The 27,463-nt window shown below is 42.0% G+C and overlaps 1 protein-coding gene and 1 long non-coding RNA gene across 5 annotated transcripts in view; both read right to left on the bottom strand.

Moving 5' to 3' along the window:
• Positions 1-258: 258 nt before the first annotated feature.
• LOC308458355 lies at positions 259-11,749 on the bottom strand. The gene is made up of 3 exons (XR_013977265.1): positions 11,610-11,749; positions 8,916-8,975; positions 259-781 (listed from the first exon to the last, which is right to left on the bottom strand). It is a non-coding gene; the product is annotated as an uncharacterized lncRNA (long non-coding RNA).
• Positions 11,750-18,201: 6,452 nt separating this feature from the next.
• Positions 18,202-27,463, bottom strand: part of PIK3R1 (phosphoinositide-3-kinase regulatory subunit 1) — a 62,442-nt gene continuing 53,180 nt past the window's right edge. For all 4 annotated transcript variants that reach the window (XM_080973799.1, XM_080973800.1, XM_080973802.1 and 1 more), the window contains 5 exons: positions 26,066-26,208; positions 25,776-25,952; positions 25,602-25,670; positions 23,785-23,955; positions 18,202-22,656 (listed from right to left, as the gene is read on the bottom strand). In XM_080973799.1, the coding sequence (XP_080829925.1) occupies positions 22,467-22,656; positions 23,785-23,955; positions 25,602-25,670; positions 25,776-25,952; positions 26,066-26,208 (750 nt within the window). In that variant the 3' untranslated portion in view covers positions 18,202-22,466. The remainder of the gene's footprint in view (positions 22,657-23,784; positions 23,956-25,601; positions 25,671-25,775; positions 25,953-26,065; positions 26,209-27,463) is intronic.

Below are 27,463 nucleotides of genomic sequence, written 5' to 3'. Positions count from 1 at the left end.
TTCCCCCAGGTGCCATTCCAAAGCGGAGTGTGTGACAAAATGCCAACCCCAATTGGCGGCACCTCCCGGGGCACGCGCCATGCCCCCGCAGGCAGCGCATCAGGCCCCCTGGGACGAGCGCCGCTCCGGGTACCAGAGCAGGTTGCTCCGCCTCTGGCCAGGGAATGAACTTGGGACTTCCTGTATGCTAAGCAGATGCTGCAACTCTGAGCTCCACGTCTTCCCTGTGTTTAAAATGAAATCAAAAGAGGGAGGAAATAGATGAAAGTAAACATCAAGTATTCTGAAAGCAGGAGAGCTGGTACAATATCCATTGAGTTCAGTAAGTTTAAAAAAAACCCCAACCCCCCCCCCCACCCTAAAATCCTAGAGACCTTGCAGGTACATGTTACTTAGGCAAACCTGTTAGATAAGAAGATATCATGAACCCGCCAGCTTGCTTGCTATGGCTTCCTGCCCAAGGGCACTTCATAGAGATTACACTGCACAAAGACATAATTCCACGATAGCTTTGTAAGAACAGCACCCTTTTGAGCGGAGCTTTTGCTAGCATTCCTGTTAATTGTTTACAGATGCTGTGAAAAAGGGGGGGGGGGGATTTCCTCGTTGGCCTAAGCACTGCCAATCCATTCACCACAAAGAATTCTCAGGGAATGCAGCGTGGAGGAAGAACGAGAAGAGATTCAGAGACTAGTTTTCATCCATTTGTCAAAGCGATGATAGCTACCTATCGAGTTTTTTCCATACTGATGCTGGCTGCCTTGAAGAACCACAGTCAAACCTGGGGGGAGGAGAAGAAGGATGTTTAAAAAATGGGCATGGTTTAAGACAGGTTTGGTATGCAAGGCCAGCAGGATCTATGGGAGTAAGTTTCCACTTCCCATCACAGGGCTCTTAGGTGACACTGTGGTGCAGTTAGATTCTGAACTTAATGGTGTTATGAGAGCATTCTTTTGCTGGTATGAGCATCAAAGGAACCCAGGAAGTTGCCTTATACTGAGTCGGACCACAGACACATCTAACACCACATTGTTGACATGGATTGGCACTGACTCTTTGGGGTTCCAGAAAGGCTTCTTTCCCAGTCCTACAGAGATGCCAGGGACTGAACATATGTAGATACAGGGGAATAACCTTCCATAAATATCTTCAAAGATCTCCTATTGATTGAGCCTCATTTTCCTCCCCTCCTTGCAGTGGGGTTGTAGCCTGGACTGGGCTCTTGGGTCCCTTGGCCCCACTAAAGTGTGCTCTTCTCCTCACTCTCCTGGTGGAAATGCCTGCACTGGGAGCACCAGAGCATCTCTGGAGTATCCCTCATACTTTTCATGGGGTGTCTGTGAGAAATCCATCTCCTGCAGTGGTGTGAACCTCCTACTTTTTTGTGCCCATGAGGAATCCAAAATCCAAAATGTCTACTGAAATAGTGAATTTAAAGCTCTGTCTCTCTCAATCCCCCCACCCTCAGTATTCTCCACTGCTACCAATCTGAACAGAGTCTGGGTAAATTTGCCCATCACTCAGCTAATCTAACTTTTTGCCATGTGTTATAATAAACCTCATAGGACCCAGCTATACAGCTGCAAATAAAACATTTTAAATGTGTTGTAAAGTGCAGTATACAAATGTGGCACTAGACAGCAACAGTGAGCTATGCAAAATTCAATGTATTTTTCAAAAGGTTGTTTTTTTTAAAATGCGTGTAGATTCCACCATAGTATGTCTTGAAGCGGCCTTTGAATATATACTGAAATAAATAAATCTAATTCTGTGGGTGCAACTGGAAGAAAATATATCCATGCTTAAATTCCATTGAAATTAGTCACATTTGAAGCTCCTGTGCTTGCTCCATTCAAATGCAGAGAGCTGCTTCCGTTCATTTTAACTGGACTTGCATAGGAGAACATCCTGCCAGATCGTGACCAGAGCTTATAACTTATATCTAGTCCCACAGTTTTCAATGCAACTTGAACATGCTTTCTGTTATTTACTTGGCTCTGTGTCATTAATTGGCAAGGAGTGATGCTTTTGCTGAGTAACCACCATTTAATACCCTCCTGTTTTCTCTTTTCTAATCAGCCCTTTATTTTCTTAGGAAATAATTATAGTTGATTTGCTGTAGCAAGGAGCGTTCTTGCTACATGTTCAATTGTTGTACAAATCTAATGTTATTTATTTGTTTGCAATTTAGCAAAATAGCACACTAATATGTTCTTTTTGGAATTTCACTTTCTCATAAAATCAGGCTGCCTGCTTGCCTAGGCTAATTTGTATCCCAGGCAAATTGCGTGTCCTGCCATTTTAGACCCTGCTTATTCTCTTCCTACTCCGTGTTCACATTTTCTTCCAGTTTCTGATCTCCTTTTTTGCTGCTTCTTCACACTGTTGACTCATGTTCAACTTGTGATCTACTAAGACTCCTAGATCCTTTTCACATGTACTACTGGCAAGCCAAGTGTCCCCCATCTCATTTTATCCCAGGGTTTCCTGCCTACTACCATGTGTTTTGCTTAACAAAAGGTTGAAAGAATATGTTCCCAGTGAGCAAACCTGGCCATCCTTTGCCCGCCTCCTGTTTTAAAATTATCTCACCATTATCTTGATGTCATCCATTCAGGTGTTAAACAGAGTTTACTGGCAACTTGATTTACATGTGCTGACTTTTACGAGGTGTGAGGAACTCAAGATATTTTATGAATGCCTTCCAGGGCATGCTTTGAGATTAGACTGGTACCAGGGTTCAAGAAAGTTCATAATGGAGGGTCACCATGTTTAGTAATGCCAGTCTTCTTACTTATGCCATGATCTACAGTAATAAACCATAGACTAAGTTCAGATTCACACCCACACACCCCTATTGACACAAGGACAATCTATGGTATCTGTCTAAAGAACCTTTGCCAACCTGGTGCCCTCCAGATGTTTTGGACTACAGCGTCTGGGTGCACTGGGAGTTGTACTCCAAAATATTTTGATTAGCCTTTCTCAACCTTGGGTCTCTGCATGCTGTGGGACTACCACTCCCATCATTCCTAGCCAGCTTCGCCAATGGTCAGGGATGATGGGAGTTGTAGTTCAAGAACATCTGGGGAACCAAAGTTTGAGAGAAGCTGATCTAGAGGACACCAGGTTGGGGAAAGCTGGTCTAAAAATATTTCCAGTAGCAGGAGATTTGAAAGACCCCTGCTTGCTATCTCAGAGATTCAGGACCAGAAAGAAACAATACTGGATTAGTGGTATTATCTGGCTGACCTGGTATCCTATGTTTCCTGTAACTTTCCTTCAGACTGTACTGTATTCACTGCACCAAGAAAAGACTGTCTGTCACTTTGAGTATGAAGGCCTTTGGTTCTCTGAAGTTCTGCATTTGCTTGGAAATGTGACCAACCTTTAAACAGATCTTCCCCATCATCTTTAGGCACCAGCTGCAATCTTTTTGCTTATGTAGGGTTTTTTGGTTTTTTTGCCTGTGCAAGTTTCAGTTCTGGCCTTTCAAGTTTTTCTTCCCCCCACCCTAGGGAACAATGATCTCTTTCTCTGTCACATTGGCCTGTAACCCCTATCCTTGTTTTAACATTATTTTGGGGTGGGGAGATGGGGCTTTTTTGCCTTTAAAAAGAAAATGTGAGAGATACTGGGAGGTGAAACAAATGATTTTTTAAATTCAGATTTGGTCAAAGCACTTTGGGTTTTAATATTAAGCAAATTAGATTAGTTTGTTTGGTTATTGACTTATTTCAAAGATTTTTTTACATTACCCGCCATCTGGCAATCTAGAATACTTTGCATTAATAATAATAATAATAATAATAATAATAAAGTGATTAAAACATTCAAAAACTAAAACAAAACTAAAGACAGAAGGCTAGAAAGTGACCAATAGGACCAATGGTTAACACATTGAACATGCAAATGCATACCCCACAAATGTCACAGAAAAACCAGATTTTTATTATGAGAAGACAGTGGCCATTTTGGTCACCGTGCTCTTGTGCAATTTTGTGGTGCAATCCCCCCTGAAAACGCACTTTTTAAAGGGTTGTGATCTTGCATGATGCCCCCAAACATGTGTTTTTGGGTGCCGTGGCCCAAAAAGTGCTGGGGGGGGGACGACCACAGTGCAAAATCACACTAGATTGTGGCAACCAAAATGGCTGCCATGCTCTCACGATTAAAAAATGGGAAGATGGCATCTGGGAAAATGGGATCCTGCATTTGGGCTTCAAAGTATTGGGGGGGTATGCAACTGCACACAGCTAAAAAGCCTGGAAGTGAAAGGAAGTTTATACTTGGCCCCTAGAAACCCAGTTCCAACAACTTAAGTAGGGAAGGTTGCAGCATCTACAGAAGCCACCCTCCCAATCCTCCCTCATTCTGAAAAATAACAGTAAATGATTTAGGTTCTTTTTTGTTTTTGTTTTTAAAAAGATGGTCTAGATTCTCTAGAAAGATGCTCGTGCATTCAGTCCATTGCTGTTCTCTCTTAATTAGCGGCCACACCCTTCTCCCAACGAGCTACAAATAATGGGCTTTGAGGTGAGCTCTGAGCATATTTGGACAGCCCTTTGATGTAGCCCTAATATGCCAGTACGAATGCTGCTGGTTAGCCCTCATAGCAACAAATCAGGCGAGCTTTTCATGTAGGTCTGACTTTCAGGCAGTTTGAACAGCCACATGGTTTACCTGCTTAGAGATACACGGGAGGGATCTCTTTGCCAGAGATGTGTTTTTGGTTTAGGATTGGCTGGTTGGTCAGAGAACTGTACATTAACAAGAATGTTTGCAGAGCTGCTCCGAGTTCAGACAGATGTATAAAGTGTGTGTAGAATACGAGAAAGAGTGTGGCTTTGATATTTTTTGAGGGCTGGAGTAAAAAAAAAAAAGTTTGGCAAGTTTTCACAGCAAGGCTGTGATCCAGTGGCCCTAAAGGATCAGCCTACATTGGCTGCAGCAGATGAGGTGTTTAACCTGGTAAAAGGCACTGCATGCAACCGAGGTAATGAACCTCACCTTATAACCAACTTATTGCAATAGACCTGGAGGTAGCATGCATGGAATTCCTATAGTTCTTCCATTCAGCCACAACTCTGTTTAGCTCTAGCAAGTTTGTTCCATCTTGTGCTTCCATGCTATAGACTTGCCCATGGAGCAAGACCCCCCAAGAGGTGTCTATAGTCTAAGTGAAGTGCTACTGTTAAACAAAGCTCAGAGCTTGTTTGGTGCTTGAAGGTTATTTTCCATGAGTAGCCTTAGTTGAAATGCACTCTCCCTGTGCTGCTGTAATCTGTATTAGCCGGCCACAGATTTTTCCAACGAAAGAAGATGAAACATTGTTCTCGCCTGCATTTCACATTTATTAAAAGATTTCATCTGCTCCTGTATAATGTCTGCATCACAAAACAAATCATCAGCTTGCTTTGACCCTGACACCATTTTATAGGCTTAATAATAATAAATCTATGTCCTGAAATAGTTTCAGCAGATTACGGCAATCAATCAACATTCAGGGAGCCTTAAACCATTAATGTCATCAGCAATGATCCAACACCTTGGGAATCTATCTAAATCAGCCATTATTACCGAAAATGTTCCTTAAGAGCTTTAAGAAAAAGGTAGTCTTTGGGAGCATAAATTGCAGCTCTCACCCTCTTTGGGAGATGGGAAATGATTGTCATAGCGATTTTTTAAAATCTCTTTCGAGCAAGGCGTTACTGAAATAGTGCCTTGCCTTATTACGTGCAACACCTTTTAAGCACTAGGGGGAAACCGTATAAATTCTGGCTTTGAATATCTGGACTAAAATCAGGGCCATTCCAAGTTTGTTGGCTGTCCTACACAAATCCAAATGTTTCTCCACCCCCTGGAGTGTATGCTGAGAGGCAGAATAGCACCTTACATAATTCAAACTTGATCAGGATTATGGTTTTTGTTTTGTTTTCATTTTTAATGTCACCAGCTTAACTATTGCGCTGCTACACTCCACATTAGCTGAAGCAGAGTAAATAGTAACTTCCCCTCTTTTCCTAGGCAATTAAAGCACTTTTTTAAAGCCTGGGGTCATCCAGATGTTGGGCTCCCAACTTCCGTCAGCTACAGCCAGCATGGCCAATGGCCAGGGACAATGGCAGCTGGAGCCCAGCCACATCTAGATGGCCACAGGTTGGCCACCCCTGCTTTAGAGGGAACCTGAATGAAGATGTATATATATGGTAGGATTATAGTATTTCTCGTTTGAGGACAATGAATCCAAGAACAAGTTTCTGTTTTCCTAGTGAAGGAGGTAGGAATGTTTAAAACAAGTCCTAATAATACAGTGGTACCTCGGGTTACATACACTTCAGGTTACACTCCACTAACTGAGAAATAGTGCTTCAGGTTAAGAACTTTGCTTCAGGATGAGAACAGAAATCATGCTCCGGCAACGCGGTGGCAGCAGGAGGCCCCATTAGCTAAAGTGGTGCTTCAGGTTAAGAACAGTTTCAGGTTAAGAACGGACCTCCGGAACGAATTAAGTACTTAACCAGAGGTACCACTGTATATCAAACAAAGATTTCAGTATCATACTTTATCATATTAAAAGAGCCAGTAGGGTGTCCTTCAGCTAAAAGAGGAAGCATCAGAGACAGCCCAAATAACTGTGATGTTGGTGGCCGAAAATTCAAATGGTGCCCCATCTGATCTTCTGCCCAGTCTGGTAAAAATACAGAAGTACATCTGCCAGGTAATAGTACGGAAGTAAGGAATAGTAAGGAAGGCTGCTCACTCAGCCAACCCTAGGAAAGAGGCATACCAGAAAGGTGAGCCATGGCTTCATGACGCTTGGAGCTGGCGTGTTGGTGAGAACCCTTTTCTAGGAATGTGCAGCACTTCTCTGCTCCCCAGCGACTATATTCTGCTTAACTGCTTTGTCTTTTATCTTTAGCAGAAGCAAGGGTACCTTTTCAAGGCGAGACCAGGAACTATAGCCTTGGGGAACATCCCATAATTTTTATATACTTTGCCCGCTGTTCTGAGTTAACTAATTTGCATTCAGTACTAAATAGTGACTCGTCATTGAATAATAAAGTTGTTAATAGGGACCAGTGCAGCAGTGGGTGATGAGATAAGCTGTAAATGCAGCCTTTAATGTCAGTTTTTTACTGTTTAAGTTAAAAAACCCCCAGTAAAAAAACACACCAGTTACGGTAAAAACTAGAGATGTCCAGGAAAGAAGGTGACAAACCTGTCTGTAAATGATGTGTGCTTCCTTCTTGTATAGTTAAGGTTATGGGGGAAGGAATTAGTACCTCTTAAAAATTCTTTTAGTTAGGGGGGAAAGGCAGGCCCAGAGCTTGAACTGGATATGCAGCTCAGCACAGTAGCAGAGGACTTCACTGCCCTGTTTGTAGGCAAGTGCCTTATACAGACTCAGCTCAATAGTTCTATCTAGCTCAGCAGTGTCTACAGCCGTGTTTCCCGAACTTGGGTATCCAGCTGCTTTTGGACTACAACTCCCAACATCCCTAGCTAGCAATGCCAGTGGTCAGGGATGATGGGAATTGTAGTCTGAAAAACATCTGGAGACCCAAGTTCGGGAAACACTGGTCTACAGAAAGGATGGAGAACCTGTGCCCTCCCTCCTACCACATATGTTGTTGGGCTCCAACTCTCACCAACAATGGTCTGGGATGATGGGAGTTCAGTTCAATGATATCTGGAGGGCCATAGGCTCTCTGTGTCTGATCTGCACTGACTGGCAGAAACTCTCCCAGGTTCACACATGAGGATTTCTCCACCCTACCTGGAGATGTCAGGATTGAATCTGGAGCCTTCTACATGCTAAGCGTGTGCCCTGCAAGGCTGAACAGCAAAAAAAGGAGCCCAGCCTGGTTCTGATCTGTTGAAAGTGATACAGTGATGAGCATCTTACCTGTCTTGAAACACCGGTCTTGAAAGACCTACACTGGCTCCCAGTACGTTTCCAAGCACAATTCAAAGTGTTGGTGCTGACCTTTAAAGCCCTAAACGGCCTCGGTCCAGTATACCTGAAGGACCGTCTTCACCTCCATCGTTCTGCCTGGACACTGAGGTCCAGCGCCGAGGGCCTTCTGGCAGTTCCCTCGCTGCGAGAAGCCAAGTTACAGGGAACCAGGCAGAGGGCCTTCTCGGTAGTGGCACCCGCCCTGTGGAACGCCCTCCCATCAGATGCCAAAGAGAAAAATAACTACCAAACTTTTAGAAGATATCTAAAGGCAGTCCTGTTTAGGGAAGCTTTTAATGTTTAATAGGTTATTGTATTTTAGTGTTTTGTTGGAAGCCGCCCAGCCAGATGGGCGGGGTATAAATAATAAATTATTATTATTATTATTATTATTATTATTATTATTAGGTGTGGAATTCACAATTGTGGGAGGAGTGCGCACGAGCGGGAAATGCATCAACAGGACTATACTCTACTCAACACAGTCATGGAATGCAAGTTCATGTATGTTTACTTGACAGCAAGTCCTGCTGTGTTCAGTGGGGCTTGCTACCAGGGAAGCATGCCTAGGAAATGTGTTCTGGGTCAACTAGTTGGGAAACAGATATATCAAATTAAAGGCACTACAGTATAGCCTTGGGCACCAGAGATTTCTGAAGCATCCCAAAGCTGGAAAACATTTGATGAGCAGACTGGTGCACCGAAGCTGTGTTTTGTGTGGATGCAAGGAGAGTCAGGGCTTCTTTTCTGAAGCACTGGTAGCATGCCAGCTCCTAACCTCAAGCCACTGTTGTAGCATATGGAGGACATCATGTATAGACAGATGGCATGCACAAAACAACTCGCTGTATATTGGCCCTGATCCAGTTCAGAATAAAAATGCAGTGAAGCCAATTGAAGTCAAGCACATTGCAGCATGCTTCCATGGGAAGGGCTGAAGCTTAGGGGTACCTACATTCAGAAGGTTTCAGGTTCAATCTCTGGCATCTCCAGGGAGGGCAGTCCAAAGGAGGATCTAGGGGAGCAACAAGACATGATTCAACATGATGCATTTATGCATGCATATGTATGCCTTCCGCTAATATATTGACATTATTTAACTAGAAAGCTGCAGTGCAACGTTCGGAGAAATGTGGATTTTGAATCATAGTTTCATTTTAGTCCAGATATTATTTTGGGAAGTGTGAATTAGGTAGGTTCACATTGAAATGTGAAATGAACCATTCCACGGCCCCCTCCATCTCAGCTCTGGAGTCAGTAAGGAATGGCCCTTAGGCATAACAGTGAATTGTGTGATTGTCAATTGACCTTGCAATAATCAATATGTAGGGACGCGGGTGGCGCTGTTGGTTAAACCACAGAGCCTAGGACTTGCCGATCAGAAGGTTGGCGGTTCGAATCCCTGCGATGGGGTGAGCTCCCGTTGCTCGGTCCCTGCTCCTGCCCACCTAGCAGTTCGAAAGCATGTCAAAGTGTGAGTAGATAAATAGGTACTGCTCTGGCCGGAAGGTAAATGGCGTTTCCGTGCGCTGCTCTGGTTCGCCAGAAGCAGCTTAGTCATACTGGCCACATGACCCGGAAGCTGTACGCCGACTCCCTCGGCCAATAAAGCGAGATGAGCACTGCAACTCCAGAGTCGATCACGACTGGACCTAATGGTCAGGGGTCCCTTTACCTTTACCTTTTAGTGACCTACCAAAATTTGCTGACAGTAAGTACCATGGGACGTGGAAGCTGGGACATGGGTGTAGAGTTGTGACTCCATCAGCATCTGCTAAACATGCCACCAATCTGATGTATACAAAAGGGCTCTGAGGATTAGGTGACTCCCAGATGGTTTCAGGGGTGGAAAGACGTGGGCTTTATCTTATCTGGCCTAATAGATAAGTGTTAATTCATCCTCTGGGGAATTGGTTCACACTCCAAACAGGAAACACTTATTTTGGGGAAGGGGAGATGACACTAAGTACATACCAGTGTAGACACTTGGATGTTTGGACAATTTGCAGCTATGCACTTTACTCTTTCACTTGTGCCATGACCTTTGATTTGTTAACTCCACCCCACCATTACCTTGGGTTTTAGGAAATTGAAGTAGTTTTAAAGGCATCTATCACAGACTCCTGACCTTTCGCTTAACCCTGCATTACTTGAGGGCCAGACAAGATATAATGGCCACAGACAGACCCGTCTTTCCAAATGCAAATTTGCCCCAATCATCCATAATGTGTAGGGGGTGGAGTCTCCTGCTCACCCACAAAAATATCCAATTGCCTTTAAAAATCCATGTTTTGAAAGAAAACATATTCAAAAATATACATTTAAATGCAAATTTCCATGCAGATTAGTATTTTTTTTTAAATTACACAGATCATTGCAGGACATGACGGAATGGACGTATGAAAACAGGTACACAATATTGGATTGCTTCTAATGGACAGAAATTATTGTTCAGATTAAATGGCTTCTTACGCCAAGAGAGAGAGAGAGAGAGAGAGAGAGAGAGAGTGTGTGTGTGTGTGTGTGTATATATATATATATATATATGTGTGTGTGTTTTGAGGGTGGTTTTCATGTAGAAATTAATTGTGTGTGTAGGTTTTATTAATTCTGCAGACACACAGCCCCTCCTCCGGAGTATGTTTAGCACCATGGTCTATATCTGAAATAAGCTAGAAATTCCCCTATGCAGCTTTGATATAATGAGGTGTTTTTACTTGTTGTCAAATGCTAGTTGTACACCTTTGCCATCTTTGCTATCTTGTGTAGAAAACAAGCAAACAAGAGTATCAATGGCACTGCAATCCACACACATGCATTAGCACCCGCCATTTTAAATCTGAACTTAAGGCAATGTTGAATACAATCACTGGCGGAGGAAGAGGAGTGCGTGGGGAGCACACTGCCCCCAGCAGCACGATCCCCAGGGTGCCATCGGGGCTGCCCCACCCCACCCATGCTGGGCGCCCCACCCCCAGGACACGAGCCAGCCCCGCCTGCTCTCCACCCACAGTGCTGGAGCATGAAGCTCCGCCACTGAATACAATCTGCCATTGTGTCAACAATCTGCCACTGGGAAGCTGACCTTCACCTCTCAAAGAAGCAATGCTCTTCACTTCAGCTTCAGCCAAATTGCAGCACTGCCAATAAAACAATGTGGCACTCAACTCAATTAATTTCCCCCCCAAGATTCTAGCTCTCATGGCTGCTGAGAATTTCCTGAAAATGAATTGCAAGCGAGGCTCTCAATATAACCAAGGCAGCACACATAAAGAGTGCCCAAAATTATGGTTGCGTTTGGAGGAGCTGACCTGAGTTCAGAATTCCTGTCGCTCTCCAATCTATTATAGTCTTCCGCCTACAAACTGACAGCTACTGAAGCCTTGGCTACAGATTCTTTTGCGAGGGTGATTCCTTAATTCTTCTCCCCCGTTCTGCTAATGGGAAGAGCAGCAGCTGGGGAGAACATTTGCTGTGGGTCTCGCGTAGGCTGCATTAGGGATCAGCGTTTAAGCACACCATTTCAACATCGATGCAGAACCCATTTAGATTTCAGCTGTGAACATGTTTAATCTTGTTCAAAACTGAGCCTCTTAGAATCTTTCTGTAAAAGCCGAGAACTGCGAGAAATTAAGCTTGTGTGCATTACCTTTGCCGCAGAAAGGTCACTGGCAGTGCGCAAGAACAACATGTCCTTGTCTATCCATGTTGACAATATATTGTGCATTTCCCAGGGCTGGAGCTAAGTCCATGCAGACCCACCTGTTGCCATGTGTATTCAGAACCTCCTGATACGTAAAGTGGGCGATCATTCATACCAAAATATGGCAATCTTTGAGCATGCAAGAGAAAGCCATTTATCAAGTCCATACCACAGACATTTCCTGAGAGGCTGAGCACCTGCCCACTTGGTCTAACCAATAGCAGAAGGGATTCTTTGTCAACTCAAGAGCTGAACGGTATAATCTCCATGCCAGGTTAGGATCTAAAAGGTTGCTCTGTGTAAATTGAAGGATGTCGTATGACAACCAAGTGTTTCGCCACCCAGACAAGGGCAAAGTACGGTTAAATCAACGTCACGCTTCTGTGTGTGAATGTTAGCTTTGGCAGGCTGAAGAGAGAGTTCCTTCCTGTACGTCAGTCAGGTTGACCTCGGTTTGTAAGGGGGAAGGGATTATAGGCCAGAGCAAGGCTGCGGAACCTTCTTGAACCTTCTGTTCTGATCAACCTTCTGGGGGCCACAGCGTCCCAGTGGTGGGCGGGGTCAGAGGCAAAAGTGGGAGGAGCATAAAATGCAAATTAAAAAAACAAAACCTTTTGCATACTAGGTTTGTTTCTACATACACTCATACACCCAGTGCTATTTTTTCTAGAAAAAGAGGTGCCGGAACTTACCATGAATGCTTCCCTTGTTCTTTTATAATGGCAATTGCACCCACCTGACAGGTGCAGAAATGAGTTCCGGAAAGTTCTAGCTGAAAAAAAAGCCCTGCATACACCCCTCCATCTAGGCAAGCAAAGGGAATCAGCAAAAATCTTCACCTTTTCTCTAAACTAAAAAGGCCCCAATTCTGCAACCTTTCTTCACAGGGAAGTTGCTCCACCCCCTTGATCATTTTGGCTGCCCCTCTCTGAATGTTTTCCCAACTCTACAATACTCAAATTTTTGAGGTGAGGAGACTAGAATTGTATATGGTACAGTTTACAACTAGTTCCACCTGTACTCAGATTTGGAGAGTTTGGGAAGTACAGGACATCTATGCTATTGAAGAAGATTGCGTATCTGAAAAACACAGCAGCAAATGAACTAATATTCACCACTTTGATAGGTAATTTGAATTGTTCTTATCTGTCCAGACCCAAATGTATTCAGCTGGATTGTTGACTCAGAATATATAACACTGTGTTAAATAACCTTTGTGTGTGTGTGCCCGTTTTAATGCTTTAGCATTGTTTATTTGAAATGAATGTCTGTGTGGCTGAAGGTGATAACAAAGCAACTTGTACATTTCCCCTCCTTGATGACCTCAGTATTGTTACCAGATCTGTGTGCATGTAGCTGCAAATGCATTGCACATTCCAGCAAGAGGACTGCATTGGCAGTTTAATGCACACTCAGACACCAAGCATGTGGCGCAGCTTCTGCCCATTTCTGTGCTCTTTGGGTGTGATTATATCTGGGTAAGTCTCTGTCTCTGTCTCTCTCTCTCTCTCTCTCTCTGTGTGTGTGTGTGTGTGTAGAGAAGGAGAGTTACTGGGGAGGCGGGGCGGATATGTCCAAAACTGTTGTAGCTGCTATCACAGTACAAACAATAATAAAGACATTCCCACCAGAATTGTCTCAGTTCAAGTCCTTAAGGATCACGTCCAGTATAATATGATTACAGCTTCTTTTAAAAAAAAATGAAACCCCAGCCATTCCATTCATGTCTCTGAAATATCTTAGTCCTTGAGGTTCTTAGGAACCATTTGGGTTTTCATGGTAGGTTGCCTAGCACATCACAATGACAAACAATTAACACGTTCTGAGGATCTTCCCTGGATGGTTCAAGTAATCCTAGGATTCAAATGTTATTAGACTTCCAAGAGCTTTGGAAAGTTCAAATTTTTCCTGCGTGCATTATCCTTTCCCAGGGTATCAACAGCTGTTTTCATTCTTAATAGCTTTGTCCCAGTTGTGTCTCCATAGCCTTCCTAATGCCCTTTGCAGATTTGTCTACAGCTATAAGTCTAAGCTGCTCGTATACAGAATACACTGCGTACATTTCGAATCTTTAGGGGAGCAATGGTTTGATTTAGATCAGTAGATACAAAGCAAGCCTGAAACCTGGGTTCAAATCGATGCTCAGCTACCAACTCATGCCGGGTGGTCTTTAAGTAAATCATTATCTCAGACTCAGCTGCTGAACAAGAAAACATGAATGAGGGTGTGTCCAGATGGCATGTTTTGCACCATCTGCTATCGACTGCCAAACAAGGAGGTGCAGTTTTGCCAGTTTAAAGACCACCCACTGTGAGTGGGCATCCAACACCTAATTAAAGAGGCACACATTTTTAACAATTGGTCTAGTTGGAAGTCCATCCATCATCCTAATTTCCCATTATTGGGTCCTTATTCCTCCTTCTTTTATTTTAGCATTTGTATGATCATAGAATAATAGAATTGTCAAGTTGGAAGGGACTTCAAGGGTCATCTAGCAATGCTGGAATCTTTTTACCGAACATGGGGCTCAAACCCACAACCCTGAGATTAAGAGTCTCATGCCCTACTGACTGAGCTATCACCAGTTAGACAACTTGCTGCAATTTATCTGCTATGAACAAAGGAGGCTAATGCAGCAGGAGTCATTTCATCCAATGGTTATTTTAGCTCCATTTTGTCTAATTCCACTGTGATGGATCTCCAAGGTCTTCAGTAGCCCTGATACCCAACTAGAGTTCCTAGTTGCACCAAGTACTTTATGGATGCAAAGCATGCACTCTTTCCATTGAGCAGGTTTAAAGGGAGGCGCATGGGTCAGTTGTGCACAATGTGAGGTCACATTAGTTATACGTGAACTTCACCAGCTCACTTTGGAATCAGGCCTGGCAAATTAAGCTGTTTTCTAGAGAACTTGGAAAATAGACAATCCCTTGTCCATGCTGGCTGGGGCTGACAGAAATTGAAGTTCAACGACATCTGGATGGCCACAGTTCCCCACTATAACATATAATATGATCCAAATAGGCAGGGGGGTTCCCTGTCTTTTTAGAAGGCAATTCCATTGGATGTGTAGAGAACCGAAGGCCACTCTGAAACCCAGAGGGAGGGAGATTAGCTCTGTAAATAATCCTGTGCATGGTGAATGCATGGCACTGAGTCACATGACAACAAACGAAAAGCTGTGGAAACACAAGAAGCTTAGGTTTCCCTGGAGTGAAGGGACGACTAATTAACAAAGTAATCTAAGCAGACAGATTAGTTCTGGGCAGAAAGGTAGGATGGAAATAAATTATCAAATAAAATGCTAAATACTATAGTCTCTCAATTCCCCCCTTTCCCTTTTAAACCAGCATAATGCCATTATCTGTTCTGTTACTTAAACGTTAAGCAATAACGCTGATAATGGCATTACATTGGTTTAACTGGAGAAAGGGTAGAATGAGAAGCCGCAGAATTGACAATTTTAAGTCTTAAAGAGAACAGAAACCTAGAGATAATGATGGAAACAGCAGCTCATACTCTGCAAACAAGAGATTTTCATGTGCATGTATATTCCTTCTCCAACTTCAGATGGAGAAAAGGATGGAAACTGAGAGACAAATAGGATGCTGGTCTGTGCCCATTACAACCAAAAGAACTCCATATTCCCAGATATTCCTCCTGTGGGTGACAGACAGCTCCTGTCCTTTCAGAAGGTAACAGAGCAGTGGTGTACAAACTTTTTTCAAAGTGGGCCGGATTTGATGAAGGGCTGTGAGGGCTAACCAAAGCGCCAACCAAAGTTGTTAACCTTTTTTTAGGATTGAAGTTGTTGAAGGATTTTACCTCAAGAAATAAACTGCCACAGGGGCCGGATTAGACCCCCCAAACGGACTTTGGACATGCCTGTAATAGAGTATATTCTTTTAGTGAAACATCTGTGCAGGGGTCACCAACCCAGAGATCATGGGCACTAGTTTGCCTGCCAGAACTGCCAATGGCAACCAGTGAAGGACGCAATAAATATCTCCTCAAAAATCCCCAGTGCACATGGGCATGTTAACTCTTCCTGCTCAGTTCCTTTTTGCTCCAGCTTAGCCTCTCCTCCATTGAACATGTCCCCTTGAACATACCCGCACTTCATTGGATGCCAGGATTAGATGCCTAGCTTACAGAAGTACAAAGAACTTCTCTCTGTGAGTGAGCAGAGGTTGTGGAAGTAGATCTGTCCCCCCACCCCCACCCCACTGAAGGGGTGCCGTGTTCCTGTTTCTTTTAAGATGCAGGAGCTAAGCTGTGTTATATCACACCTCCACAACAGCCATTTTGTGACTGGTGCCCATCGCACTTTCCTCAAAATTCCAGATGTGCCCACTGGCTCCAAAATATTAGTGAACCTCCCGGCTTATGCACTGCTGTAATGTGCATCATCATTTCCTTGGATAATATAATGTAATCGGGTGTGTACAGTTAGCTAGAAAGAGTTTCTTCAGCAACTCGTATCTGAAGAACTTTGTTCCTGTGGCCCTCTAGACAAGGATTATCAGTGGACTGAAACCACCTCCAATAACTTTTTACAATTTTTGATGCTTCAGATGTAACAGGCAGCACCAACACATGGATACACCAAGGACCTTCGCACCTGTTTCCCCCCACACTTCTCAATATCCATATAGGAAGTCTGAGCTTGCAAATTTCCATGTGGAGCAGCAGCACTTATGTATAACACGGATTCCTCTTCAAAAAACAGCAGGCTGATTTGGAACACTAATTGCCCACAGACCTGCTTGTGTGAAAGTGTCTCAAGCAGATTTGCTCCACTCCCATTGTTCTGCCTGAACACTGAGGTCCAGTGCCGAGAGCCTTCTGGCAGTTCCCTCGCTGCGAGAAGCCAAGTTACAGAGAACCAGGCAGAGGGCCTTCTTGGTAGTGGCACCGGCCCTGTGGAAGGCCCTCCAACCAGATGTCAAAGACAAAAACAACTACCAGACTTTTAGAAGACATTGAAGGCAGCCCTGTTTAGGGAAGCTTTTAATGTTTAATAGACTGTTGTATTTTAATCTTTTGTTGGAAGCTGCCCAGAGTTGCTGGGGAAACCCAGCCAGATGGGCTGGGTATAAATAATAAATTATTATTATTATATTATTATTCTGGAGGTTCCCTCACTGTGAGAAGTGAGGTTACAGGGAACCAGGCAAAGCGCCTTCTTGGAGGTGGCGCCTGCCCTGTGGAACGCCCTCCCACCAGATGTCAAGGAAATAAACAACCATCTGACTTTTAGAAGACATCTGAAGGCAGCCATGCTTAGGGAAGTCTTTAATGTTTAATGTTTTACCATGTTTTTATGGACTACATGGAACTGGCGGAAATGACTGGCAGAATCCGAGACCAGGGAGAAGAGTCGGTGGAAGAAGATTGGAAAAAATTCAAAGTATACTTACAGAAACATTGTAAAATTAATGAGTGTTAGAAGGATGCTGGAATGAAGCTATATGGTTTTGGTAGAAATGCAACAAAGAATTAAGTAAAAGCTGATTGATAATGGGTTAAAATGAAAAAATTTAAGGTTAGACCGTTAAGATAAATTATAGAAAAAAAAATTGAGAAAGATGGGAAGAATTTGCTGAAATAGTGAATTGAACTAGAATACAAAAAAAGGGAGGTGTGAGGAGGTCGATGAAACAAGTAAAGGAAAGGTAAATATATGGAATATTGGATGTGTGTTTTAGTTTTTTTTTCCTTCTTTGTTTCTTTTTGCTGTATTGTTGTATTGCTTTTCCATGTTTTTTTTCTTTTTTATTGTTGTCTTTTTTCTTTTTTCTGTAATTTTTAAACTTTTAATAAATATCATTTAAAAAAAACACACGTTTTACCATGTTTTTAATATTCCGTTGCAAGCCGTCCAGAGTGGCTGGGGAAACACAGCCAGATAGGAGGGGTAAATTATGATTATATTATTATTATATTACAATCTACTTTTGGAAGTCCTTCATGTTTCAAAAGAGAAGCACAAGACCTGGTTGCTACATAAAGTCTAGAGGGGACACTAATAATCTGTTTTATCCTAAAAGCCATTTGTGTGAATGAAGTTTTATTATAATACAGACGACTCAACGTATGCGGGGGTTATGTTCTGGGGACTGCGCGAAAAGTCAAAAATATGTATAGTAAAAATATGTTGGGTTCAGTTGCTGGTGGGATTGCTAAACCATTTCCCCCAGAACTCTCCCCTGCACTCTCTCTCTCTCTGCCAAGCGCATAAAGCTGAGTGCACACAAGTTACATGTGAGCAGGTTGCAAGTTACCTGTACCACACGGAAGCTCATATTATACTCTTACCATCCAAATAAAAAGGAATGTATGTCCATCTCATGCACTAGGAACTACTAATCTACTGGGGTACCAAGTTGAAATATTTATTTTTCCCTTTATACTTGGGGTCCTTTGGGGAGAAATCATATGCTACCATCCTTTAGACTACCAGCTGATCATCAGAAACCAAGCACACAAGAGAGTCAGCAATGCGACAATGACCTCATTGAGGATTCAACACATAAAGCGCAGTTGCAAAACAATCTTTATTCTGGCTGAAGATCTAGTACAATTTTTTTTAAAGCAACTTAAAAACAGGACACAGCTCCATCAATTTCAGAAAGCCAGCATCTTTTAAGGAGGTGCATTTACCTTTTAAAGGCAATGTACAAAGTGATCCATTTAGCTTCTTCCTCCCTTACAAAAATTAAAAACAACAAAATTTTTAATGTTTTAAAGACATTTAACAGAACAGAGCTTATTTTTTTTTTCCTAAGGAGGGAAAAAAACCAAGAATAAAAATAGCAGCATGTTGGGCAGCTAATGCAGTCTCATAGGGACAAATGGTAATGTAACTTTTCCTAATTTTGTATCTGGCTCATTTTAAAAGCAGATCTTACAAGATCTGTGGGGTTTCTTTGTGTGTATGTTTTTTTTAAAAAATGGAATATTGCATTTTTAACCATGTCCCATGGGAGGCATTTTGCTTGGAACTGCCCATTCTGAAAGTGATCCTGAACAAAAGCCACCTTAGGAATCACTTTCCCAAACAAATACCATGCATAGCAAAAGCACTGTGTTAAAACTAACCAATGTTCTTCTCAATGAAAAACATCAGAATGACCCCCCTTTCCCCAAAGCATCAAAGCTCATTGTTAATTACATGACAAAGCCACTTTTTCTACATAACAGCTGACACTGAAACATAAGATTTGGCTTGACACATTAAAACAAATTCTAGAAACATGACCTTTTCCAAGCTCCCTCTGTCTTTGAACCAAGTTGCTGGAATTTGAAATCAGGTGCATCCAGATCATTCACTCTTCCCTAGTCTGAAGGGCAGGAGGGGTGGAGAAGGTTGTGTGTTCCTTTTTCAATAAAAGTTAGAGACGGTGAAATATGCTCAGTTAAGTACCATGATTGAATACAGCAGACTTCTTCCATTTCCCTTTTATAATAGGAAATAGTGATCTGGACTCAAGTTTTCCTCCTTGTAATAAAAAACAAGAAGAAAGCACTCCCCCTTTATACAAACTTCCAGTTAACAGCATTTCTCTATTTTATTTGCAATGCATCTTCTGCCAAATGGCACAAAGAATCTCCAGGGCAGCCAACGACACACAAAACGATAAAATCCGAACATTAAAATACACCTCAGAACACCATCCAGCCTGCTCCTTCCAGGTTGTTTGAATACATGGGAAACTTGGGAGTAAAGTTTCATTTCATGCTGAAAAACGCAGTGAGAATGTGGTCCTTACACACACACACACACACACACACACACACACACACGTAACATCAGAGACAACAAATCTAAGCCTCAAGTTAAGGAATCCATAACTTGTTTTGTCTGTAGTAGCTGTATTCATTTTAGGTGCACCGGGATATAGACAGGACAGTTCATATTCTAGAAACCCAGTTTAATTATCTTGGTAGCTCGGAAGTTTGGTTCTGTCTCTGCATGCTAAACCAGAGAGGGAGAGGCAACGCACAGAGGCAGAGTTTTGCATGTGCATCCACTGCTAGCTTGGGGACCACAAACTAAAAAGGCTATTGCTATGCAGTTTCCAAGGCTGAGACACTGTATCCAGCTCCAAAAACTGCACATGTGGTTTCCCAAAACAAAATTGGCACAGCAAATACTGTCAAACTGAGCAGTGCCGATCATTGGGGTGGCTAGTTTGGGTGGTGTGAGGACTGAATCCAGGCATCACCTTTCTTTGCCCCAATGGACCTACGCTTAGCCTTCTCTTCCCTCTAAACAGGTGGTCAGAACTCGCAGCGCTACCTCTCCGTTTGACAATACGTCAGGTGCAGCCAACCTACAGATGCACAACTATCTCTGTCAAAGTGCATTCGGGTCATATTACAATAGCAAACTACTTGCTATTCAGTGACCAGTTGTAATTTGCCCTCCAAGAACTATCACTGGAGCAAAATGCATGTGTTTCCTCCCCGCTACTGTTGAGTGGAGAAGAATAAAGGAACTGATTAAAATTGGTATAGTTCTTGTTGATCAGTGCTCCTTGAGATGAAATGTGACTCTCAGCCCACTTCCACCTGAGTAAACTTGGGAGTAATTCCATTGACTCTCATGAGACTACTCCAGTGAAAGCGGATTTAAGCTTGCAGGGTCAGCCCAAACTCCCGCCAAAGCCTTCTTCAAGGTTGGCAAAGCCCCAGCTGGCTTTCAAAGGGGTTTGAACCGAACCCTGAAGTTTTCTGAAACACACTGCATTCCTCAGAATAGCAAAGCCAACGAGTGATAAACAAACTCCTCACAGCATCAAATATAAAGATACTAGAAAAAAGAAAGGACTGAGGGAACAAAGCTAATTTATTCATAGTGTTACCAAACAAGAAAGATATATCTGCAAGGAGTCCGTAGTGCCTTGTTTTAAGAAGCACTGATTACCTAATGGGTCAAAACCATAAAAAGTTCCACAATATCTATTTTCTTTTCGCTTATTCACTAAAACAAAATAAAAAAAGACTTCCGGAGTTCCTTAACACTAATCTGTAAAACAGAAAACGCAACTATGATTTTTATAGTTTTGCTCAAGAAATGCAGAATTTGGTTAGATACTAGAACAATGAGGTTTTATGTTTCTTTCATTACTTTTAATCCATTGGTACCTGATTTGTTTGCCTTTTCAGATGACTATATTTGTTTTTTTTTGTTTTACTCCATAGAGATATGAAAGTAATAAAAGATTAATTGTGGGAAATATGTGTCACAGAACCGGGGCTTCCTAAAATTATCCTAATTATACTCTGTTATTCACAAAAATATGAAATATGGAAGCCAAATGCACACATGGTTGAAAAACCACCCACCAAAAACAATTTTTCCATACAATATGGAAAATATCTTGATGAAGTGTCTAGAACTGTTGGTCAAAATTTCACATGTCAATCAACTGGATTAAACTTGATTTAACTACCCTAGTAGCCAATGTTTTCTGACTGTTTTTCTGCAGCATTCAAAACAAGATGGACATTTGTCTTCATTCAAATACAAACAGAACCAGCACAGAAATCTAAAACTCTCCCAATAAAATATATTGGGATTCCATAATCTGAAGGTATTTTTCAAACAATATTGTTGGACTCAGTGATACTTTGCAATGTTCATATATTCTTTTATTGAATAAAGCAGCTTTGAAGCTTATCAGGCACTGCCCAACAAAATATTTAGTCAAGAAGGAAAATCTTGAATTTTAACTTTGAGCTAGAAGCCCAATTCTCTATACAAAGTGAGGCGGGGGGGGGGGACCCTGTTAAAATAGTTCATAGTTTTAATTCTGAAACCACCTTTTACTGACATCCTGCACATTGCTTTTTAAAAAATGGCCGAGGAAATAATGAACGAACTGAAAAATAACACCAAAATATGTATTAAGGGAACATTTTGAGATGACAAAAAGAAAAAGAAAAGAAAAGAAAAAAGCTTATCCTCTAGTTACACTTGAACAAATACAGCCTATAGAAAATGAAGTATTGCATAGCAGTGTAAGGATTTAGCTTTCGGTGAAACAAATAGTGAACAGAATGAGTTTGGTATTGACAGTATCCATCTAAGATATTTAGTCATCCGCAACTATGTACATATTATATATACTGTATGCCATAAAAGTCCAGTTTTATTCAGTCTTAAATATCTTCTTAAAACAGGAATTTAAATGTCTAAACAAAAACACTTCCTGGCACTTATGTTACCCACGTCTGTTTTAAAGTGTCTTCTAAAGTGTCCCTTAAAACGTGAAAGTGCCGCTCTGCTACATATCATTCGCCAGAAAACCAGCAATCCACAAAACTGGCAATCCGCATCCTCTGTGCGCAACCACATCACCCAAGTCGCAACGGAGGAATTCTGACGCCACTTTACACAGCCCCTGCTGCACTTTGGAGTCTTCAGAGTTCCCACATTTGAGCTCTTAAAGCTTCGACGAGGTGGTCAGCAAGCACCATGGTTAAAGGCCTCTATGTCCCTGCAGGGAGACAGGTATAGCACTTCTCTTTTGATGTGTTTTGCCTTCTGCTTAGTTTTTTTTTTCCCCTCTAAAAAAGAAAGCACTTTAGATTAGAAATGTGTGTTCGCAGCTCTTAAAACTGCATTCTCTCCCACTGCGGTTGCGAAGAAAGCTTCAGTCCCATCTGAAGACAGATGGCTTTGACACTTTAGCTCCAACTCAAGAGCATTCTCTACCCAGAGGCATCAAGACTGTTGAATGATCTTTGTGGGTGTTTTAATAGAAAGAGACAAACCCCAGAGTATTATTAACATCTTCATCGCCTCTGCTGTGCATATACTGGATAGGCTAGTGTGACATTGAGAGAGTCATTGTGTTGCACTAGCGATGTGTGTTGATAATGTAGCACCAGTTCTTTCAGCGAGTTGTACAAGTTATATGGCTCTGCAAATCCAAACCCAGTAGGCGTTTCGTTGATAACACAATGCTTCACTTCACCATCCACACTAAAAGAAGAGAGAAAGATTTTTTTAGGTTGCCAAAGATACATCCTTCTTATTTTAAGCTATCCTTAAAATGAGAAAAAAAAAAAAATCCTTTGTTCCATTATTACTATATAACCTAAAATTACTCCCACTGCTCCACTCGCCTTTAACTAATAATATTTTTTTATTTTGTAGCTCCACATACAGATAACCTAAAGTTCCCTTTTTCTCTGAAATAATTTCAACATCTCTCAGAATATTTCTTGAACTTTGGCTGCAATCCTATACATACACCCCTGGAAGTCCCACTGAATTCAATGGAGCTTACCTCAAAGTAAACATGTATAGGATGACACTATTATTCAAAAACATTTTGTATCACTGAATAAAGTTTGAACATTTTTACTTTAATTCGTGTTCAAGTCACTAATTGCACATCTTTATGTCAACAACCGGCCTTCACTCAGAAGTGAAGCTAGGCCTAAAAGTGCAGAACATATTGGGTTGGCAGAGTAAGCATTTAAAAAACATGGCTACTCAAGCAAACAAGTATGGGATTGTGAGGGGAGCACGGCCAAGCAGATTACATTGGCTGTTGGGGTCTTCTCCACCAGCAGAGCAGATGAGCATATAACTAAGAGAGATTAAGCAGGGAGGAGAGCACATAGGTGAGTACAAAAGACCCACAAATGTTGGTAACTGATAATATTAAAATGTTAAGATTCAGGACAATATCCTCATAGAATTGGGAGGGATCATGACGTTCAGGAATTGTTTGCCCAACAAGGGGCTCGAACCCACAACCTTGAACGTAAGAGTCTCATGCTCTACCAACTGAGCTATCCCAGTTACCTCAAACATTATTAGTCAGATTCAAATGCGAGTCCCGCTAGAACAGCGAGGGTTCCCCTTCTCTCCTTCCTCCTGCCCAATTGGCTCTGGAGAGGTTGGGAGATCCCCCAGAAAAGCACACAGGGATAGGAGAGTTTGTTCCATCTGGCAAGAAGTCATTGCTTATGCTGACAGAACAATTATAAGAGTGTGATGCTGAATTCTGCCCAGTGTTGCAAGATGGATAATTTTTAATGGAACTGAGGATGTTACATGTCCCACTGCTTTAGAAATAGGGTAAAACATTTGGATACATACACAACGGAGCACGCAGAGCAACCCGGCTTGCTACTTTCCCGAATAAGGAATGTGCCATCCCTTTTCCCACGCAGCAAATTTTCTGCTTGGCCTCTGTTGATATTTCCTACATTCCATGTTCGCTCATCATGATGAGGCAAATCCTCATCATCTTCCACCATAGAATATTGCCTATTGGGAGGAGAAGCAACATGTAATAGTTAAGAACCAGATGAAATTAACTTTTAATATATTTATTACACTTCCACCCAAATTATTTAATTGAGGACTTCAAACGTTGGCCCCATCAGCATTCTCAAATACAGTGGTACCTCTAGTTACGGACTTGATCTGTTCTGGGCTGCTGTTCACACCCCGAACAGTCTGCAACTAGAGCGCTGCTTCTGCACATGTCTGCAGCGCGATAAAGCGCTTCTACACATGGGCGAGATGCACAGAGTGCTTATGCGCATGCGGTGAAACCCGGAAGTATACACTTCTGGGTTTGCTGCGTTCATATCCTGAAAAAACGCAATCGGAGGCTGATGTAACAAGAGGTGCGACTGTACATGAGGGCAAGATTCAGGCTTTGTTGAGAAGAAATCAATTTCCTAATCATCATGACTGTCTTCCAAATATTGTAAGACACAAACTACAGAATTGTTTTCCTGAGTCTACAGGATGTACAAATTGCTGCCTACAACTTTTGCCATGTGGCAACAAAATAAGATGAAGAGGATTCTTGTCAGCTTCACATTATGATAACAACCCAGTTATTATTATTTTTAACAGGTTGGATCCAGACTGCCTTCTATGGGCAGAAAGTCTCCTTCCAACTGTCTAGATCAATGTGAGTAATGCCAAGGAGGCTGCGTGACAGAATGTGGAGTGAACAGGTAAGCCATCTCCCTTCCGCCACCAGTGAGAATGGAGCCTGGACCTAAGCCAACATGACTGAGAAGTTCTCAAGTACTGCCATCACTAATGGTGCTGCCCTGCTGTCAGCACAAAACAGTTCAACATGAGCTGGCTTTGGGTCCGCTAAGATGGCTCTGGTTTTCAAACAAGACTATGCATTCACCCAAAACACAGATTGCGATCCATAATCACAAATGTGTCTTATAAATAAAGTGGAGCAAGCCCTAGATTAATGCAGACTGTTCCTGCTAACAGGGAGTTAAAAAACCCCCACTGCTTCTCCCCCAATCTCACCTTGGTGTTATTTAAAAGCATTCCTCTATGAATTTAGAATCTGCCTTGTTTTGCTGGTTTACTGAAAACACATTCTGGAATGCTCAGCAGCAGCATAGCAAATACCTTTCCAACAGAGCTAGCACCCAAAGTTTGTTGAAACCCTGTTGCCTTCACATTTACTTGCTCTAAGGCTTTAGCAGCTACTGCAAAATCACTATTGTGGGTTCAATAGTAATAGTAATATAATGTGGTTGCTATTGTAATAGTAAACTGAGAGCTTCTCTTTATTGAAAAGAACAGGAGGTGCCACAGACCTCTGTGTAGATAGAAAACTAGATGAAAGGTTGACCATCTCCTCTACTTTCCTAGGATTAAGATGGACAAAAGGATAACCACCTTGTGGTATCAAGGCTGTGGGAGAATCAGACACCTTAGCCTCTTTTACAAAATATGAAATTGCTAAGGATTCAACTCTTAGCTCTCCACTAGCCCCAAAAGTAAAACTGATGCCCAAACTAGCCTTTTTGAAGAGACCAAGTATCACAGTCCCTACACTACAAGATTCATATTCCATCAATGAAAATGTATAGAGTCATAATTTAACTGACGTAATACAAGTGCTCAAAAAGACTATGGATGCTTACTCTTCTGTATTTTCATTGCCAAGCCATTCATTCAGTTTCTTTTGCCGAACTCCCTTCTGAGTCAGCCACCTGAAAAGTAAATTTGAAGGCATAGTTAGTCATGGTAATACGCATTAAAAATGGACTCAAATTGAAGTAGTACACTTAAAAATCTGGCAACTCATAGGCACTTACATCAAGTACTGATCTCTGGTCTTTCTGAGCTGTATAAGGTCTGGTTTAATGCTGTTCATGCGTTTGTCTATCTCCCTGTATTCAGCAGCTTGCTTCTTCAAATCCTCTTCCAGTCTATGCCGACTGTCCACAATTTCACTGATTCGAGATTTCAGCTTTTCATAGTTGTGCATTATTCTGGAGGGGAAAATTAGGCATGTTAGAGTCTAGGTAGATTCTTAACGCACTGCTCAGGCTTGCAGTTTCTTTAGAGCACTTTAAATATAAAAATCTTAGACACTGCTACCAACCTTTGTATTTCTTTCTCATTTCCTTCCCGTTTGAACTTTTCAATATATTCTTTGCTGTATCTTTCCTGTGTTTGGCACTGCTCTTCAAATATTTTTATGGTTTCATTAAATGCTTCAATAGCAGTTCTTTTCATTTGAATTTCCTAGAGGGGAGAAAAGCTGCAAATTCAGTTTCTGCAAAACTCAGAAAGGGGCTGGATGCTCTATACCTGAAGCACATTTGTGATAGGGTATTTTTTTTTTAATGCCAGTAAAGTAGCAAGGGTGGCTGCCTGCATGTCTTTCTTTCTGATGCCTGAAAAAGCAACTTGGAGAACGCAGGAAGTTGCCGTGTATTGAAATCAGACCAGTGGTCCAGCAAGCTGTGTACTGTCTGCTCTAACTGGCAGTGGATCTCCACAGTTTCATAGAGGAGTCTTTTCCAGCCTTACCTGAGGATGCTAGCCAGTGAACCTAGGACCTGCTGCAGGCAAAGGATGTATGTGCTCCACCAATGAGCTACCACCCTGCCTTGGCTGAGCTCCAAGGAGCCAAGCAACTAGTTCTATGTGCCCAAGGATGCTATAGGCTGGTGTGTGTTTTTTGAACAGCAGCCCTGCCCCTCAACCCACTACCACCACCACATGGCAAACTAAACTGCAGGGACATTCAAAACCAGGTGTTCAAAGAGAAAAGGTCAAAACTTCTGCAGGGCACATCTAAAGTAGTTCTATCAATCCCATCATTTGTTTACTGCATTCTTGTAGGTTTACAGCAAAGGTAATAAAGACGTTTATATATCTATATACTATGGGCTGGATGTGTACTAAGTCGTGTTTTGTTCCTAACTGTAGGTCTGCTGATTTCAATAGGAACTTAGTTCAACTTCCAGGCTGGATCCAGCCCAATATATACTTCAGCATCATCACTATTTTCAATTGTAGGAACACTTTACTCTAATATTGAGTTCGTCTGAGCAATTGGTTAGCTTTCCCAGTTTTATTTTGGCTATAATAAACGCTAAAACCAATGGTTTACTAGTGACAGTACCATAAAGCATTAAGTCCAGTCTAGATACTGTTCCTGACTCCAGTGGCTAATTTGAAGTCCTTCAAGAGTACTAACAGTACAGTGTTCATATACCTGTGCAACTATGTTATTCTGATAAGAAATAGAGTATCATTATTTAAAACATATTTCTTGCTGGGGAAGTCATTATTACCACGAATATAAGCATTAGTCCGAAACCAGGTATAGTAAAATTACAAGTGAGTTGTGTGTGCAGACATAAAACACAAAACTATAGTGTTACTATAACCCAGAAATAATATTTTTTAGAAAGGCATATCCAAATCTTTAAGAAGTATCAACAGAGCGGTTTACTCACACTAGTAAAATCTAGTCTGTATAGATAATGTC

Source organism: Podarcis pityusensis (assembly GCF_964106645.2).
Source record: "Podarcis pityusensis genome assembly, chromosome: 11".
Taxonomy (NCBI): Eukaryota; Metazoa; Chordata; class Lepidosauria; order Squamata; family Lacertidae; genus Podarcis; species Podarcis pityusensis.
Note: the sequence above shows the minus strand (reverse complement) of the source record. Positions and strands in the feature narration are given on the sequence as shown.